The 18,197-nt window shown below is 54.8% G+C and overlaps 1 protein-coding gene across 5 annotated transcripts in view; it reads left to right on the top strand.

Moving 5' to 3' along the window:
* RNF123 (ring finger protein 123) overlaps window positions 1-18,197 on the top strand; it is a 128,939-nt gene that overhangs the window by 45,777 nt on the left and 64,965 nt on the right. For 3 of the 5 annotated variants that reach the window (XM_054033816.1, XM_054033813.1, XM_054033817.1), the window contains exons 15-26: window positions 2,107-2,180; window positions 2,733-2,850; window positions 5,781-5,880; window positions 6,226-6,287; window positions 7,265-7,336; window positions 8,697-8,817; window positions 10,724-10,825; window positions 14,185-14,291; window positions 14,701-14,893; window positions 15,136-15,246; window positions 15,965-16,110; window positions 17,740-17,823. In XM_054033816.1, the coding sequence (XP_053889791.1) occupies window positions 2,107-2,180; window positions 2,733-2,850; window positions 5,781-5,880; window positions 6,226-6,287; window positions 7,265-7,336; window positions 8,697-8,817; window positions 10,724-10,825; window positions 14,185-14,291; window positions 14,701-14,893; window positions 15,136-15,246; window positions 15,965-16,110; window positions 17,740-17,823 (1,290 nt within the window). The remainder of the gene's footprint in view (window positions 1-2,106; window positions 2,181-2,732; window positions 2,851-5,780; window positions 5,881-6,225; window positions 6,288-7,264; window positions 7,337-8,696; window positions 8,818-10,723; window positions 10,826-14,184; window positions 14,292-14,700; window positions 14,894-15,135; window positions 15,247-15,964; window positions 16,111-17,739; window positions 17,824-18,197) is intronic. The other 2 variants (XM_054033815.1, XM_054033814.1) reach the window with 2 other exon arrangements.

Here is an 18,197-nt window from a genome sequence, read left to right as displayed (position 1 = left end):
TCTTTAGAAAGAGCAGATGCCCATGGCCTCTGGGGCAAGACCTCTATGTTGGGCCCAGGTAATGAAACAAGCCCATTTGGCCTGATAGGACTACCTTGTGGAACTATCTCTGCTATTGGAGAGAATTTCTCAAACCGCCTGCGAGCATTTGTGTGTTAGCGGAGGCATCCATCCGAATACCATGCTGTCAGGTGGAGCGCCCTCAGATCCGGGTGTCTGAGTCCGCAGTTGTGTTGCGTGAGTAGTTGCAGGAACATTGGGAGTGATGAACACTGACATGTGGAGAAGAGGAGGAAACCACAACTGGTGAGGCCAATATGGGGTGATCAGGATGACCATCACCCCCTCCCATCTGAGATTGTATAGAATGCGTGGCAGGGACATTAATGGAAGGAAGGCATAGTTGATCTGGTCTGACCAGTTGATGATCAGGGTGTCCTTCTACGAGTGGGTACTGAGTCCTCCCCTCAAACAATACTTGGTATTGGTGTGAGATGCAAAGAGGTCCCTGATGGGTTCCCCAGTGGCTGAAGATGTCTGCAACTATCAGTTTGCAACTGACCACGAATGGGAGTTACACACGTTCCTGCTGAGAGCATTGGCAAGTACATTCTGGGTTCACGGTAGGTAGGCTGCCAACAGGAGGATATGATGTGAAATGCACCATTTCCACAGTGGCAAAACCGCAGTGATGTTGTCTGACATGAAAAAAACAGACAGCTGTTAAGGACACATGGCACGCCTTGTGTACCATACAAGGTTCCTGGATGTTGATGTGCACCCTGGTTTCCTGAACATTCCAAGTGCCTTATGTCATGTGGTATCCCATGTGGGTGCCCCAGCCTTCGAGCGACACATCTGTTATAATTATAACGCTTGGCGAGGATGGAAGAAAGGGCATTCTGGAGCAAACATGGAATGGGTTTGTCCACCATCGGAGGGAAGAGAGGACTCCACAGTTCCACCGGGTGTCCATGGACTGGTGCATGGGGGAGTAGACTCCCTGTAGCCAGAGCTGGAGACATCAGAACCACAGATGAGTGAAAGGCATGACATATGTGCACACTGCCATCTGACCAAGGAGGGAAAGGCAAGTTCTGGCTGATATTGAAGGGCTGGAGGTCACTAAGGTGAGCAGTAAGCTCAGGAATCTTGTCTTTTGACAGATAAGCACAGGAGGCCGCATCAATGTGTGCTCCTATGAATTCTAGGGATTGTGTAGGATGCAAAGTCGATTTTTCGATGTGAATGCTCACTTCTAGGGAGGAGAATGGGAAGTTACTTGTAACTGGGCTTTCTTTGAGATGTATGGTTCCTACCTGTACTCCAAACCCATCCTCCTTCCCCTCCACTGCGGATCTGTAGATCTGTGGTGGAAAAAGAACTGAAGACGCGAACCCATAAGGAGCCAGGAGCGTGAAGAGACTGACGGAGCTCTCTGAATCTATTTGGCTTAACACAGACACGGTTCAGGGGTGACTTGGGAAACAAATATTTAACAATATGTTCTTAAGTCTAGCCACAAAAGGTAAGATCTAGTGACTGGAAGCTGAAGCTAGATAAATTCAGACTGGAAATAAGGAGTAAATTTTCCACTGAGGGCAATGCGCATGCGCACAGAGCTACTTTGAAAGCTCCAGCTCTGTGCACATGCGCATCGCCCTCAGTGGAAAACAGACAGGGACCATCCATCTCAAAGAACCTCCTGTTACAGGTAAGTAACTTCTCCTTTTGATTGAAAAATTGCCAGTGATGGAGAATCCAGCATGACCCTTGGTAAATTGTTCCAATGGTTAATTACCTCACTGTTAAAAATTTACTCCTTATTTCCAGTCTGAATTTATTTAGCTTCAGCTTCCAGTCACTAGATCTTACCTTTTGTGGCTAGATTGAAGAACATATTGTTAAATATTTGTTTCCCAAGTCACCCCTGAACCGTGTCTCTGTTAAGCCAAATCGATTCAGAGAGCGCAGTCAGTCTCTTGAGTTGCTGACTTGAAACGTGGCAGCTCTTTGTTCCGGGTGTACTTGTATTGGTAACTGAACCCTTGTCGCTTCCCTGGGATACAGCTTTTCCTGTTGACTCTGTTTTATCTCTCTCCCCAGATCCATTACCTCCGGCTCACCATTGCAGTCCTGAAGCACGAGAAGTCCAGGAAATATCTGCTCAACAATGTCCTGTATCTTTTGCATTTACTCCCATTCCGACATACCCTCTAGAAAATCCAGTCAGTTTCCTCTCCCTGGGTGCCCTGTGTTCTGAGGCGAGTCATGCTGGGGGCTTCTTGTATCTGCAGGAATGGCTGGTACCATTCTCCATGGAACCTCACTTTTGAAGAAGGGAGGGGAGCTCTCCAGACTGTGCTGCATCCTGTTGCGTTCTTTCTCCTGTCCCATGCTCTGCTTCTCTCTGTCTATGCAAACCCCACACTCTGTATCCGTTAGCCGACTCATGGAGTGAAACCACAGAGAATTCACCAAAGCAGCTTTCACAGCAATCAGTCCCCCCCCCCTCCCCCCCCGGCACCCAGCCTGTCCGTTTCAGTGGGATCCCCCCAATTTCCAAGCACCTCATGAAGATGGATTCAAGAGTTTGTTTGGAAAGGTGCCTAACCTCTAACCCCATCTTAGCGGTGGGGTTGCTTTTCCCTCCTCTGGGGCTCTTTGTATGGCTGACCTGCTGCGCGTGCTCCCAGCTTAGCTGCTGGGCTTCTCACTTAACTCCCGCACAGCTTCGACATACTCCGCTCAGTGGTGTTCTTCTACATCAAGAGCCCCCTGCGTGTGGAGGAGGCTGGCCTGCAGGAGCTCATCCCCACCACCTGGTGGCCAAACCGCTTCACCAAAGAGGTGTGCAATGACATGCCTCTGCTGGGAGTGGGAAAGATGCCTGGCCTGCCCAGTAGGGTGTGTGTGTGTGCGATCATAGAGTGAAGGCCTAGCTGTGCTGCCAGCTGGCTAAGTAGGTGAAGCTGACTGCTTCGCCTGGTGTCTGGCTGAGACCTGAGGCAGGCGTGATGGTGGCAGGCTGGGGAAGGCATAGCTGCCTCCTGCTAGGGGGTGCCCCATTATCTGGGACATGCTTGCACTTTGTGGCTGGGTTAGATAGCCAGGTAGCCATGCCGACTGGGATGGGTTTTCAGCTGTGTCTGGCCCGGATGTTGTGGCCATTTCTTTCTATGTGGGGACCTCTGTCCCCTCCAGACCAGACTGCTGCAGTGTGGTGTTCAAGGGTGTGGAGTCAGAACGATGGGTAGCAATCCTCCTCCATGATCAGAGCACTTGACACCGAAGGTTGGTATCCTCCCGTTTGACAGAGCCAGGGACTGGCCCAGCGACAGCATGGCAGTCCTGGGAATAGAACCCAGTTCCTGGGTCCCAGGTCGTTGCATTGTTATTGACACGTTCTGGCAGCACCTCAGGGCCCTGTTGGGGCCCATTGTGCCAGCGCTGTACAAACACGGTCCCTATCTGGAGAGCTCAGTCTGCCGGGCATGGACGAGCCAGGCGCTGGGGCTGGAGAGTTGCCTGAGCGACTTAGGCGTGGTAGGGATGGTCCCGTTTGTAGTTGGGCCTTTGTTTGAAAGGTCCAACCAGGTTGAGGGGGGGGGGGAGCGAGGGAGAGTCACAGCACAGCACCTATTGAGTGGCATCCCCAGGCCGGTTCTTGCAGCACCACAGTGGTGTGGAGACACGAAAGGTGCAGTTTTGAGGGGGTAAAGGCAGTGGCTGGCTGGGGCTTCTGTGAGGTGTGGGAGGAGCTGACAGGTGGGTGATGAAGGCTGGGGATGTTGGTGGAGTGGAGGCAGGTTGACGCCCCCGTACACTGCTGGGGAGGTGATGAGCCATGTTGGAGGTGGAGATGACTGGGGCGTGCAGGGTTTGGTAGGGGTGAGAGGGCAGAGCAATGAAGGTGACTGAGTCAGGAAGGTGACTGAGCTGCCTGCTCTGCGTGGAGCCCAGGGGAGTGAGGGGCCAGAGCCAGCCAGGAGGAGGTGGCAGCACCAAGGAGCGATACTCTGGGTGTGGCAGAGTGTGAAGAGGAAGCATCAGGGTTTGGACATGGCCTGAATGCTGGGTCCAGTAAGAGGCGGAGTCAGCGAGCGACCTGGTTACGGGCCCAAGTGATGGGCAGGAGTGTGGTGGCTGGGGAGGAGGAGGTTTTGGGAGGAAGGTCTAGTGCTGCCCACTAGTCCCTGCTGTCTCTGGGGTTAAGGGCAGTGAGTACCTTGCTGTGACCCTGTGCCAAGGAGCTGCACTGGCTGCTGACTGGCTTCTAGGTAGGGACTGGGGGCTGTTAGCTCCCAGAGCTGCCTCTCTCTGCCTGGCATGCAGCTGCGATCGACAGAGGAGCCCCAGCAGGATGCTGGCAGGGCATTCTCTATGGAGGTTAAAATAGCTCACAGTGACTGAGCTGCTGTCTGCTGTCTCCTGCTGTCAGCTGCTGGGGACAAGCTGGGTGGGGTGTCTGTCTGCTGGGGTGAAGTGGGGTGGGCTTGGCTGAGTCTGATATGTAGATGATGTGTCAAAAGCACCCTGAGCTGGAGAGAGAGAGAGATTAACTAGTGCTGTGCACAGGGCACCAGGGGGTTGAGGCCGGTGCAGTGGGACATGCTGGGGCCAGGGAGTGGAGGGATGTGTTGAAAAACTCCCTGATAGCTCCTTATTTTGTTCCCAGGCTGGGCAAGGAAGCAAAGCAGCCTTCAAGCTGTAGCTCCAGTGACAGGAAGGCGGGAGGGAGAGAGCAGGAGTTGAGCCCTGGACCCTTCAATGGAGGGGGGCAGCTGGGGCTCCCAGGAGATGGAGCTCTCAGGGTTTAGGGGCTCCCCTCCTTGCTCTCTACTGTGGTTGGTTTTAGGGGTGGGGGGTGGTTTGAGTGACTGACTTTAATTGGTTTGGGAGAAGGGAGAATTGCTTTTGGGAAGGTGTGTCAGGGGTTGGGGTTGAACTGAGGGATCCTGTACTGTGAGGGGGTCCTGGGGGAGGGGTTGGGTTCAGGGCTGTTCCTGGGAGTGGGTGCAGGGGGAGATGAGGCTGGGGGCTCTTGGGAAAGGAATGGTGTTTCGCGGGGGGGAGGGGAGGGAAGAGACAGAGCTGGGTCACTCTGTGGGACAAGGCACTAAAAGCAGGGCTCTAAGAAGGCAGCTGCTGCTTCCTTCTCCCAGCCCAGTGGGACTCAGCAGCTGCCAGCTCCCCAGCTCAGTGCTGCTTGTAGGCTCCTAGTTCAGTATCTGAAGAATGTTGGAGAGGATTGCAGGGGGTGGCAGCCCTGTTCCCTTGCTGACCTCTTGACATTTTGGGGTGCAGTCCACTGGCTGGGTAGGCAGGGGAACCCCCTGGCTGTGCTCACACGAGAACTGGCAGATCTGTGCTGTATCCTCTGTGCGCCAAGGGCTCCCAACCCCTCCACTGCCATCTGTCACGGTCTGACCTGGGTTGTGTGCTGCTGCGGGGTGGGGGCAGGTATACCTTACAGGAGGGTAAGGGGCAGGGCTTCCCTCCCAAGTTGCTGTTGCAATTCTGCGGGGTTGTCCAGTTGCTCTCCACCCCTCAGAGGTCTGGCACTGTGGCAGGGGCGTGGCTCTGAGCAGGGTGGCTCCTTCCTGGCTCCCTTGTCTAATGGGGGACCTGTGACACTCCAGGGAGGGCTCCCAGCTTGGCCGCCAGCTGCCAGGCCGCTTGCTCTCCCTGGGGAGGAAGTGCCGCTGTCCCTCTGTGGTGCTGGGCTTGGTGTGCCGGTCCTGGGCTGGGGTTAACTGTCGACCACCCTCTCACCCCAGGGCAAGGAAAGCAAGGAGGTGAAGGAGGAGAGTGCTGAGGAGAGGCTGCGCCGGCGGGCATATGACAGAGGCTGCCAGCGGCTCAAAAAACGCATTGAAGGTCTGTGAGGGAGTCACTACTGGGGGACCAGCGCCTTGTAGAGCCGTGTGGCGAAATGCACTCACATCATCACAGAACGGGTATCTGAGCTGCCTCCAAGTGCCCTTGGCAGCGAGGAGCCAGCTGCGCGCCCATGTGTGCCGAACTGGTCAGTGTTCCCATGGCCGCGCAGTGGGAGCCGGGGGCCAGGCCGAGAGGGCCCAGCAGCCATGGACAGTGCCGTGCTGGCCTGAGCATGCCTTCCTGACTCCTGGGGGGCAGTCTCTGCCCATGGCATGGGGGTGAATGGGCTCTGAGCTCTCAGGGCACTTCCTCTGATGGCTGACTTGTGTGTCCCTTTCTCAGTGGTGGAAGAACTCCAGGTTCAGATCCTGAAGCTGCTTCTGAACAACAAAGACCGAGGAGGGGTAAGTAGAATGGAAACACCTTGTGGGCCCCTCTAATGCGGCATCCATGGACTGCAGGGCTTTCAAGGCAGAGCTGCTCAGCCTTTCCCCACCCAGGGCTACTTCTGCCATACCATACCAAGCACCCCCAGTCTTGGATGCGGAGAGGCAGCCTTGGAGAGGGCAGCGGTCCGTGTTGATCTGTGCAGGCAAGCTGCATTGCTCCCTGAGCCGTGGACTCTGTGTTAAGGGGGAGTGGAGGATCTCTGAACTGCATTTTCTCATTCTGTGAGTCACCTGCTTTGGCCCTTGGTGTCCAACACAGAAACCAGAGCTCTTCCCTCGTGCTGACTTTCCTTCCTCTGTGGGATTCTAGTGATATGTTAGCCTGCACCCCATGGGTATGTGGCCTCTAAAAGCCTCTGCACCTGTGCATTGCATACTGTGTTCACACTAACTGGCCACACTGGCAGATCCCAGCAGGGTCCTACTGACTAACCTGCACTCACATCAGGAGGCACTGATGATATTGGCAGGAAGGTGGAGTGGGTACTGGCCCTGCTAAGCCTAGCTCCCAGGTTACTTAGTGGCACTTGTTAAATTGCTGTCCAAATGGCAATAGAACATAGCTGTCCATAGGTCACTGGCTCCGTGGGGAGGGACCAAGTGTTGTTCTCAGGACATTGGTGCCGGTGGTGCGGGATGCATGTCTGCAGTGGGAATAGCTTGGTCTGCCTTGGTGCAGGCCAGAAGGGGAGCTGGGAGGGAGAAGTGGAGTGCACCGGGCATGCAGACTAGCACGAGAAGACTTAAAAGGTCCCCAAAGATGAAACTGGCCCTTGTGCAGAGGGTTGTGCCAAGGCCTGTGTGGCACTTGATTCCCAAGGGGTTTCTGGGGGTGAATTTTGGGCCAGGTGAGCAGAGCAGTCCCAAAGCCGAGAGAAGAGCACAGGGGATTCTCACAGCTGGGTAAGCACCGCTGTTCTTTCTCCTGGCAGGGGGAAGCCTCCAGATACATCTTCTTGAACAAATTCCGCAAGTTCCTTCAGGAAAATGCTAGCAACCGAGGGGTAAGTCATGGCGCCAGCCCTCCTGTGAGGGGCCAGTGTTGTTCTCCAGTGCCTCCAGACTGGGCAGCCCAGCCCTGCACCAATATGAGCTGGCTGCGTGGCTGCACTGGGCCCTCTTGGCACAGGAAAGGATTGACACAGTGACTGTCCAGGGGATAGAACCCAGGGGATTCAGCTCTTCCCCCTGTAACTGCCAGGCGTGCTGTCCTCCAGAGAGTGGCTTGCGCACGCAGCATGCACTGGGGCGGGACGGGTGCTGGGGTTGAGGCAGGCTGTGGGGAGGGAGAAGCCAAATGTTTTAACCCCTCTCCCAGCCAAGGTTCTCATCCCTTTAGGACCCCATTGCTAGCCCCTCACAGGGAGAATGACCCTACCTTCACTCAGGCACTGAGAGCAACACGCCGTTAGGGGCATGTTGGGTCTATTGGGCAGGTGCTGTTGGAAGGCAGACAGCATGGTGATAGCTGGAGGTGCTCGCGGCCCTGCTGTGATGCTGCCGCTGTCCTCACCTTCCCAGGCTGGACCCACTCGAGGGTAGTGAAGGGAATTGTGCCGCTGTAAATGATACAAAGCTGCCTGGTTCTTGCAAGAGGCTGTTTGTGATACCCTCATAGGCTCAGCACCCAGAAGGGATTGTCATCTTGGGACACAGCCTGTGTCTGCCCCAGCCTTCCCCTCTGATCTCATGGCTGCACAGGCCCCAGTGCAGTCCCACTACAGTAGCTGTGGGGGATACCAGTGTAGGTGGAGCACTGGCGCTTAACCCTGGTCAGAGCATCTCTGGGGACAAGATATCAGTGACTAGCCAGGGTGCTAGGGTTAGTGCTTTCTCGCTGCTGCCGGTGGTGGAGCTGCTCCACAGTTAGTGCAATGGTGGGAAATTTGGGAGAAAGCCAGTGCAGCCCTAGCTCCAGGGAACCCCAGTTGGCAGCCTGCTTCACTTGCTGCTGTTGAAGGTCTCCGTGATGCTAGTGGTCACAGCTAACTCTGTGCTAGGTATTTGTGCTCTTCCCCACTGCATGGTTACGTTATTTAGCAGCTTGCCTTCTCTGCCACTGAGAGTGCCCAGCTGGCGTTCAAACGTTTGTCTGCTAGCATGCCTTCAGGCCAGTGGGCTGGCCCAACACTTGATTTTGTGATGCCACCTGGCAATGCCATGGGGAGGGGCACTGTGCGAGAGGCTGCTGCCTTCTGGGGAGGTGCTGTGTGCTGGGGCTGGGCTCTGCGGTCAATGCTCCACGCAGTCTGCAAGACAGCAGAGTGTACAGAGTGGGGCTGGGAGCAGAAAGTCCAAGCCGTGCTGCTGCTGTGACTGCCAAGTGTGACCCTCCCTCACTGTCCGCTCTGCCGCCCCCTCCAGAACCTGACTGTACTGTGCCCGCCAGAATACATGGTCTGCTTCCTGCATCGACTCATCTCCACCTTGCGCTGCTACTGGGACGGGCACAAGGCCAAGGCTCCTGCAGCCCTGAACAGTGAGGGTAAGGCCTCTCTATGCTCCAGCAATCAGCAGGGGAGCGGCGTTGCCGTGGAGAGCCCGCTACACTGGGGGTGGGAACGGGATGGGGCCTGGCTGCTGTTTTCCAGGAGGTTGGACACTTGAACTCCGTTCAGGAGCAGTGACCTTTCATGACCCTGCAGCCTGGGAACCTTTACACTTGGGCAGTGGTGCAAGTAGAAATCATTTTTTTGCTGGTACGCTGCACTTATGGGAGGGACACAAAAGGGGGGGGCACGTGACCTCCCACATGACTCCTCCCTAACCCACTCCCAGCCCAGGGCCCCATGCTCTCCCCATCCCTTCCTCATGATCCACATCCATCCCACATTACCGGGGGCGGGGCGGTTCTGTCCTCCTCCTGCTGCACTGAAGGCTTCTGCTGTACAGGTCTGTCTCATTTTACGCTGGGGTTACGTTCTGCGGTCAGCGCGTAAAGTGAAAACCGTGTATAGTCAAAATTACATTTAGTGTAATGGCGGGCGGAATTGCCTGCACTACAGGAACAGTATTTAAATTATTTTTCTTCTTTGTTTTTGTTTTGTTTTTTCTGACCGCATAAAGCTGAATTTGCACATGTTAAATGCCCATAAGATGTGACAGACCCGTACAGACCCCAGTCAGGAAGACTAAGGAGATGGAACTGTGTGGAAGGGCTAGGGGCAGTACAGCCGCACTGGAGTAAGCTGCCGGCATTCTCCTTTCACTGCTGTGGTTCCTTAGGGGATCAGGGCTTTCTGGAACTGCAGCAGCGAAAGGAGCAGAAGAACGTGGGGCCACTGGGCAGCCCCCTGCTGGCAGCTCCTCCGGCATGGCTGCTGTACTGCCCCCAGCCCTTCCACGCAGCTGCATCTCCTGAGTCGTCCAGCCTGGGGTCTATACAGCAGCCCCGCCAGAGGACGGGGCTGGGAGGGGGCATGGCTGGTGGCGGTACAGCCACGCGGGAGGAGCTGCTGGCGTTCAGTTCCTTTTCCCTGCTGCGGTTCCCAGCAGGGAAAGGAGCAGAACGCTGGCAGCTCCTCCGGCAGCTGTACCACCCCCAGCCCTGTCCTCCGGCGGGGCTGCTATACAGGAGGAGGAGATGCAGCTACGTGGAAGGGCAGGGGGCGGGGCTGGGAGTGGGTTCCTCCTCTGTCTTTCCGGTATGCAGTACCAGCTGTAAATATCTTACTGGTACGGCATAATGAACTGTACCACTGCACTTGGGACTTGGCAACACCTGGGAGGTTACTGGCATCGCTAATGCGGGATAGTGCTCCACCCAGGTAACGCCACTGTGCACACTCACTGTTTCGGAATGGTCCTTCTGAGGACATGCCTCCGTAGCTCTGCCACTCAGGTTCCTCTCACAGACCAGCCCTCCGAGGGGAGTGGATGGGCTTGTCAGAGCCCTGAAGTGCAGGATGAACAGCACTATCTGGCCAGTGGGGCCTGTGCTAGCTGCTTTTACACCCTCTATCCCAGCATCATCTATTCCCCGTCAGTCCTGGCCTGCCGCACCCTGCTATTCCAGCCTTAGCCCCGCCTCCCAGCTCTGTCCAGCCTGGAATTGGTCAAGAGCACCCCACTGTGTGGCTCGGTGGTTGGAGTGTGTTGCTAGGAACTGGGTGGACACCTGCCCCACTCGTGGAATGAGTAGGCTGTCGAGGACAAGGCAGCTGCAGGGGAGCAGTGTGTGGCCAGTCAGGGCTCTGAGTGCCCTGGCTCTGTGCACGTGTGGGTGTGTTCCTCTCTGGAAACCAACTCTTCCAGAGTGGATTTGTGACCCATCTGCAGGGCTGTCTGGCTCCCCAGGCTGGGGCCAGTGCTTAGTGCTCTCTGTCTCTTTGTGTTAGCTGGGCCACAGCCTGGGACGCTTGCCATAAATCTCTCTGTTCCCTTCCTGCCAGAGGCATATGTTCCTCCTCAGCTCTTCTATAATGGGAAGGTGGATTACTTTGACCTGCAGCGACTTGGTGGACTCCTGTCTCATCTCAAGAAGACTCTGAAAGGTGAGTGCTGGATCGGATCGCTTCACTTTACTGGCATGGTGTGGAGTCCTACCCTTCAGAGATCTTGGTCTAAATCGCAGGGAAGGGCAAGGAGGAGGTTGAGGGCAATGCAGTCTGTGGTAGCTTAGGGAGTAATGGGCATCTCCTTGTCCTTTAACTGCAGTGGGAAGGGGTTGGTTTCTGGGCACCTGGGGAGGGAGGGGCTGGCGTTCTGACTACAAGGAGAGGGCTGTCCGTTGGCCAGATTGTCATCAATAGTAATGCAGAAAAGGCAGACGTGTTCAATAAATATTTCTGATCTGTATTTGGGGGAAAAAAACAGATAATGCAGTCTCATATGGCGATGAGAACACTTTCTATTCTATTGGTATCTTGGGAGGATGTTAAATAGATCCCGGGATGCATAAACAGACATTTGTAAATCAGCAGGTCCAAATAACTTGCATCCAAGAGTTTAAAAGAGCTGGGTGAGGAGCTTGCTGGACCATTAATGTTAATTTTCAATGTGTCTTGGAGTACTGGGGACGTTCTAGAAGAGTGAAAGAAAGCTAATGTGCCAATTTTCAAAAAGGATAAATGGGATGACCTGACTAATTGTGGGCTTGTCAATCTGACATCAATCCCTAGCAAGAGAATGGAGCAGCAGATACAGGACTCAATTAATAAAGAATTAAAGGAGGGTAATATAATTAATGCAAATCAATGTGTATTTAAAAAAGAACAGGAGTACTTGTGGCACCTTAGAGACATATATGCATATATGCATCCGAAGAAGTGGGCTGTAGCCCACGAAAGCTTATGCTCTAATACATTTGTTAGTCTCTAAGGTGCCACAAGTACTCCTGTTCTTCTTTTTGCGGATGCAGACTAACACGGCTGCTACTCTGAAATGTGTATTTAAGGAACTTAAAATATCTCTCTTTGATGAGATTACGAGTTTGATTGATAAATTTACTAGTGTTGATGTAATATATGTGGACTTCAGTAAGATGTTTGACTTGGTACCATGTCATTTTAATTAAAAAAAAAAAAAAATTAGAATGATATAAAATTAACATGGTATACCTTAATGGATTAAAAACTAGCTAACTGATAGGTCTCAAAATGTAACTGCATATGGGGAATCATCGTTGAGCCAGTGTGTTTCCAGTGGGGTCCTACAAGGGTCTGTTCTTGGCCCTACGCTATTTAACATTTTTATCAATGACCTGGAAGAAGACATAAAATCATTACTAATACTTTTGTACATAACATAAAAATTGGTGGAGTGGTAAATAATGAAGAGGACAGGTCACCGGTACAGAGCAGCCTGGATTGCTTGATAAACTGGGCTCAGGCAAACAAGATGTGTTTTAATATGGCTCAATGTAAATGTATGCGTCTGGGAACAAAGAATGTAGGCTGTATGTACAGGCTGGGGGACACTCTTCTGGGAAGCAGTGACTCTGAAAAATCTTTGGTGGTCGTGGTGGATAATCAGGTGAACAGGAGCTCCCAGTCTGACTCTGTGGCCAGAAGAGCTAATGAGATTCTGGGATGCATAAATGGGAATCTCAGTAGGAATAGAGGTTATTTTACCTCTGGATTTGGCACTGGTGCAACCACTGCTGGAATCCTGTGTCCAGTTCTGGTGTCCACAATTCAAGAAGGATGTGGATAAACTGGAGAGGGGTCAGAGAAGAGTCACAAAAATGATTGAAAGGATTGGAAAACCTGCCTTCTAGTGAGACACTGAAGGAGCTCAATCTATTTAACTTAACAGAGAGAAGGTTAAAGGCTGACTTGACCACAATCTATCAGTACTTACATGGGGAACAAATATTTAACAATGGGCTCTGCCGTCTAGCAGAGAAAGGTCTGACACAATCCAATGGCTGGAAGCTGAAGTTAAACAAATTCAGACTGGAAATCAGGCCTACATTTTTAACAGTGAGGATAATTAACTATTGGAACAACTTACCCAGGGGCATGGTGGATTCTCCATCATCTCTAACAATTTTTAACTCTGGATTGGCTGTTTCTCTAAAAGCTCCACTGCAGGAATGCTTGTGGGGCCGGTCTCTGGCCTGTGCTCTACCAGAGGTCAGACTAGGTGAGCACAATGGTCCCTAGTGGCCTGGGAATTTAGGCACCCCTAGGTGGAGTCTGCTGTGTCATTTGGCCCTAGCTGCCTTGCATGCTTCCCTTTCCTACTGTGTTATTTTAAATGGTGCCCTTCCTGGTAAGGGGTTAATGTGAGGATTGATTGATTGATAGAAAGGTTTGGGGGTAGGGAGAGGGGGGACAACGATAGCCCCATGGAGGGGGCCATGCCCAGGTTGGAGGGACTGGTGGCTAACAGACTGAAGGATGGAAGGGGGTGGGAGCCCTCAAGGTGCAGGGAGAACCTGAAGGAGAGGTGAGCGAGACTCTGGGGAAGGGAAGATGGAGGGGCCTGAGGGACTCAAAGGGGAGAGCAGGGGATTCCAGGATTGGGGAGGAGGGGAAGGGCACTGGACCCAGTGGAGGGAGGAGGGGCTTGCTGGGGGTTGTCTGGGCTCTGGCCCCATTGCTATGATGCCTGACCACCCCCAACACTTACCCTGTCAGCACGAGGGAGCTTACCATGTCAAGGGATAGTTCACTTCATGCTCAGCAATGGTGGGCATTGCCTTGCTGTGAAACCTGGGCAGCAACGGAGGAACCTGGACCCACAGCGTGGCCTACCTGCATGCCAGGCTGGCAGTACTATTGCCTTGGTTTAGCTTTCTGGCTTTCCCACAGCTGTTTGTGCACTGTGGGACACAAGTGCCACCTGGGGAGCTGGAATGGGGGTGCTGGGATCTCACTGTGCAGGCAGCGCTGCAGTAATGGACAGGATCTTCCCCAGGTTAGACGGTGCAGAACAGTGCCCTGGTGTGTGCCCCGGCTGGGGGTACTGCTCCATCTCCCAGGAGTGCCCCTTCGGCTTGCTCTGCAGCTCTGGCTCATTCCTCCAGCTCAGGCATGTCTGGTCCCTGGAGCCTGCCCATGGCCTCTCACGGGGGTGCCGCAGTGGGCAGAGACGGGGCTGTCTCCAGTTCTGCAGCATTGCTATTGTCATAGTGGGGTTGTGCCAGGGATGTGTGATGGCAGTACCAGCCCTGCTTCTGGTGTAGCAGACTTGGACAGTGCTAGCCCAGCTAGGGAGTAGTGGAGAGGAGCGTAGGCTCATGTGAAATGGCAGGGGTGGGGAGAGCAAAGGGACCAGAAGCTGTGACTTCACTGGGACAGCGTCAGTGTCTCCCTTCCCGTACCCTCTGGGGCTGGCCGTGTGCCATTTTGCGCTCCAAGAGAGCGGGTCCACAGCGAACCCTGATCCCGTGGCTCCTTTCACGCAGATGACCTGGCTTTGAAAGCAAATATCCTGATTGATCCTGCGGAGCTGCAGGCTGTGACCATGGACGACCTGGATGAGGATGAGGAGTCTGCAACGTCCACAGCCCAGGTGGGCCCCGTGGGCATGTGCCCCCAGCAGCGGCTAGAGAAGCCACATGATGGGGAAGAGAGGGGACTTGGCCATACTGCTCCAGTCCCTGCTGAGTGAGCCTGGCGGCTTCCGGTGTCCAGTGTTCAAGTGTTGCTGCCATCAGAGAAGTACCCGTAAAGGCGATTCCATCTCTGCACAGCTCTGCTCCCTGTGTGGCTGGAGCAGGGTGCTGCATCCTGTTGGTCCTACACAGCCAGCCCAGTTGCGGCAGGGAGGGAGGGAGCAAGCTGGCATCTGTCACATTAGCCCTGGGAAGCTAGGGAAGCTTTGGGCTGGCACAGTTGCGACCCTTGGAGATGGAGGGCTTGGAGTCAGAGGTCAGCCTAACGAATGGAGCTGCTTACATTTCTGACCTTCTATGTCTCAGCGCCCAGTTGCAGCACTGGCCATTGGTGGTGCCCTTGCCAGGCCCAGTTGGCTCAGCTCACCCACCCTGGGCCGTGCCAACCGCTTCCTCAGTACAGCTGCCGTCAGCCTGATGAACCCGCGGCGGTCCCTGGGCACCCTGGAGAAGATGAAAGCACGCACGCTGAGTGTGGAGCAGCGGACAGAGGATGACAGTGAGTAGTTCCCACTGCATGCTTGCCAAGGTGTCAGGTAGGGGTGGGGGAAGCAGGCAAAGGAAAAGGCCCAGCCAGTCCCCGGGGAATGGATCAGCCCTGAGCCTAGCTGAGAAAGGGTGGCAGCAATTGCTCACTGTCTGACTGAGGAGTTGTCGCTCAGCTGGTGAGCTCAGTGTATGTTGCTCAAAGCCTGGAGGTGCTGGGGGCTGGCAATGACTTGGGCATGGCCCTGCTTGCAGGAGCTGCAGGAGAGCTGGGGTGCGTCCGTGCGCTGGTCACGGCAGCGCTGGTCACGGCAGCGCTGGTCCTGGCGCAGGCAGTCTGGGCTGGTGAAGTCTCTCCTGAAGCAGGTTATCAAAGTGCCTGTATTTTCTTTAAAAATCATCCGGTTGCCTACCCAAAGGCGAGGAGGTGAGCCCGGTGGCTGAGGACTCGGCCCCAGCTGCTGCAGTGCAGGGGCAGGCCAGGCGGTGGGGCTCGGGGCTCACATGTGGGCAGGTTAGAGCCCAGGTGGTGGGGCCCAAGTCTGTAATCCGAGGCACTCAGCACTGTGGACTAATGGCATGTCACGCAGACCTTGGGGCTGAGTTCCCGGCCCTGCCAACTCTTGATGATCTTAGTCTCACTCTGATTTTGGCAGAAGCTGTTGGGTTTGGCTCATTTGCCTGGCAGTGCCTGGAATGCCCCAGTTGTGCCCAGTCCTTTCCCAGCATGCAGTTGGAAGGGTTGGAGGCTCACGCCGTTCTGCTCAATGAGTGTTTGCCAGGCACTTCCCTCCTTGGCCTGGGGAGGATAGGGGCTGTGTGCAGGGCCGGACTGCAGTAGCATGTCAGACAGGAGCACTGCTCACACTCTGAGAGCCAGCTTGGCCCTTTTGTGTGAGGCCCCCAGACTTGTAGAGAGGGAACGAGGACTGGGGAAAGGCATGGAGAGGGAGGGAGCTGTGCTATGGGCATGGTCCCTGAGAACACTGCACACTGGGGCGATGCATTGTCTGGGAGGCGTACAGGCCTCGCACTGCCAGTGACGCTGCTGAGAAAACTCTTCTGTCTCGGGGCTGGGTTGCAGTAGAAGGCAGCCATGGAAATGAGGGTCTGTTACTGGGGAGACCCCCCGAGGAGCCGGAGCAGTCGATCACTGAGAACTCCCTTCTGGAGATCCTGGATGGAATAGTGATGATGTACAACCTCAGCGTCCACCAGCAGCTTGGTAAGGTGAGCATGATCCATAGGGGAGAAGGTCACAGCCCTTGTCGTGCTGCCCCACACTCGGGTCGGCACCCGTGGGTCCTTGCAGTGAGCCAGCTCCCTTGTGCCCATCGAGCCACCAGAGAGGGAGGACCACCTTGGCTGGTGTGCACGTCTGTTTGTGGCACAGCCCTGTTTCTTTTGTTGTTGCACTCATCCCGGGGTGATGGCTCTGGCAGGAGGGGACCATGTGTCTCCAGTAGGGACTGCAGATCCTGTTCCAAATTGCATTTGCTATGCTTCAGTGTCACTGGAGGTTGCAGCTGAGTCCCTGATCTCCAGCCCTTTTCTCCTCCCTCCCCCCCATTAGCAGTAGGGCTGAATCCCTTTCCTGGAGAATGGGAACTGAGTAACAGGAGCATGCTGGGGCCTAGAGCACAGGGATGCTGGGCCAGATGGCTGTTCACCTGAGCAGCCCAGGGCACGTTGGGATCTGGACGTCTGTGCTCAGTCCACCCAGTTCAATCCAGGACAGCGCAGGGCTCACTACTAGCATAGCATAGAGTGTTACAAGCTAGCATAGGTCTTACTTTTGGTCCTTTAGCGTTCGCTATGTTTGAGCAAGTGGCTGGGTTTGATGAGGAGGAATTGCTCCTGTATCTGCAGTGAGAGCAAATCACAACAGCTCCAGCCTTCTGATCCCCTGGCTTAGAATCATAGAATATTAGGGTTGGAAGGGACCTCAGGAGGTCATCTAGTCCAACCCACTGCTCAAAGCAGGACCAATTCCCCACTAACTCATCCCAGCCAGGGCTTTGTCAAGCCTGACCTTAAAAACCTCTAAGGAAGGAGATTCCACCCCCTCCCTAGGTAATCTATTCCAGTGCTTCACCACCCTCATAGTGAAAAAGTTTTTCCTAATATCCAACCAGTAGCGTAGCTAGTGGGGTTCAGGGGAAGCGGCCACGTCCCCTGACCGTATTCCCCAAAAGTGGTGCCGGCGGAACGGGGCCGTGGGCTGGCTCCTGGCGCTCCGGCTGGCAGAACGGGGCCGTGGGCTGGCTCCTGGCGCTCCGGCTGGCAGAACGGGGCCGTGGGCTGGCTCCCGGCACTCTGGCCGGCAGAACGGGAAGAGAAGAATGAGGAGGGATTTGCTAGCTGCTTTCAACTACCTGAAAGGGGGTTCCAAAGAGGTTGGATCTAGACTGTTCTCAGTGGTACCTGATGACAGAACAAGGAGTAATGGTCTCAAGTTGCAGTGGGGGAGGTTTAGGTTGGATATTAGGAAAAACTTTTTCACTAGGAGGGTGATGAAGCACTGGAATGGGTTACCTAGGGAGGGGGTAGAATCTCCTTTCTTAGAGGTTTTTAAGGTCAGGCTTGACAAAGCCCTGGCTGGGATGATTTAGTTGGGGATTGGTCCTGCTTTGAGCAGGGGGTTGGACTAGATGACCTCCTGAGGTCCCTTCCAACCCTGATATTCTATGAGTCTATGGATGGTTTGCTGCTCTCAGGGGTCAGGCTGCTGAGAGCAGCCCAGCCAGGGGACCGGAGCTCCACGATGCTGGCCGAGTTGCTGCTCTCCGGGGTCGAGCTGCTCTTGACCATTCTGGAAAAGCTCTGTGCTGGCATCACTGGTCCCCTCTTGCCTTTCAGATGGTGGGTGTGTCCGATGATGTAAACGAATATGCCCTGGCACTGAAGGACACAGAGGAGAAGATTAGCCGATGTCCAAAGAGGGTAAGGAGTCCCTCCGGTAGACCCCTCCCAACTTCCATCTTTGTAACCTTGGCAGAGCCCTGTGGCAAAGGGCTCTGCCGGAGGATAGCTCAAGCCGGGGGCTGCAAGGAGGCTGGCAGGGAGGAGGGGCATGTGCACTGTGTGGTCCAGTTGCTGCTTCCCTAGAGTGCAGGCCCCAGCAGCAGGCCAGGAGGAACAAAAGCACGGGTGTTGCTCTCCATTTACCTCTGGGGCTCGCAGGCTGAGGGCCCTACCTCATGGGACAGGTGCACCAGACTGGTCTGTTACAGGGTGTAGAGTTTCTATCCCCAAGAGTATTAAATAAAATAACCCTCCAAACCCAGCCCATGGCATAGATGCCTCCCACCCCCAGC

The sequence above is a fragment of the Malaclemys terrapin genome, chromosome 7 (assembly GCF_027887155.1).
Source record: "Malaclemys terrapin pileata isolate rMalTer1 chromosome 7, rMalTer1.hap1, whole genome shotgun sequence".
NCBI classification, from domain to species: domain Eukaryota; kingdom Metazoa; phylum Chordata; order Testudines; family Emydidae; genus Malaclemys; species Malaclemys terrapin.
The sequence above is the reverse complement of the archived record's forward strand: the minus strand, read 5'-3'. Positions and strand labels throughout refer to the sequence as shown.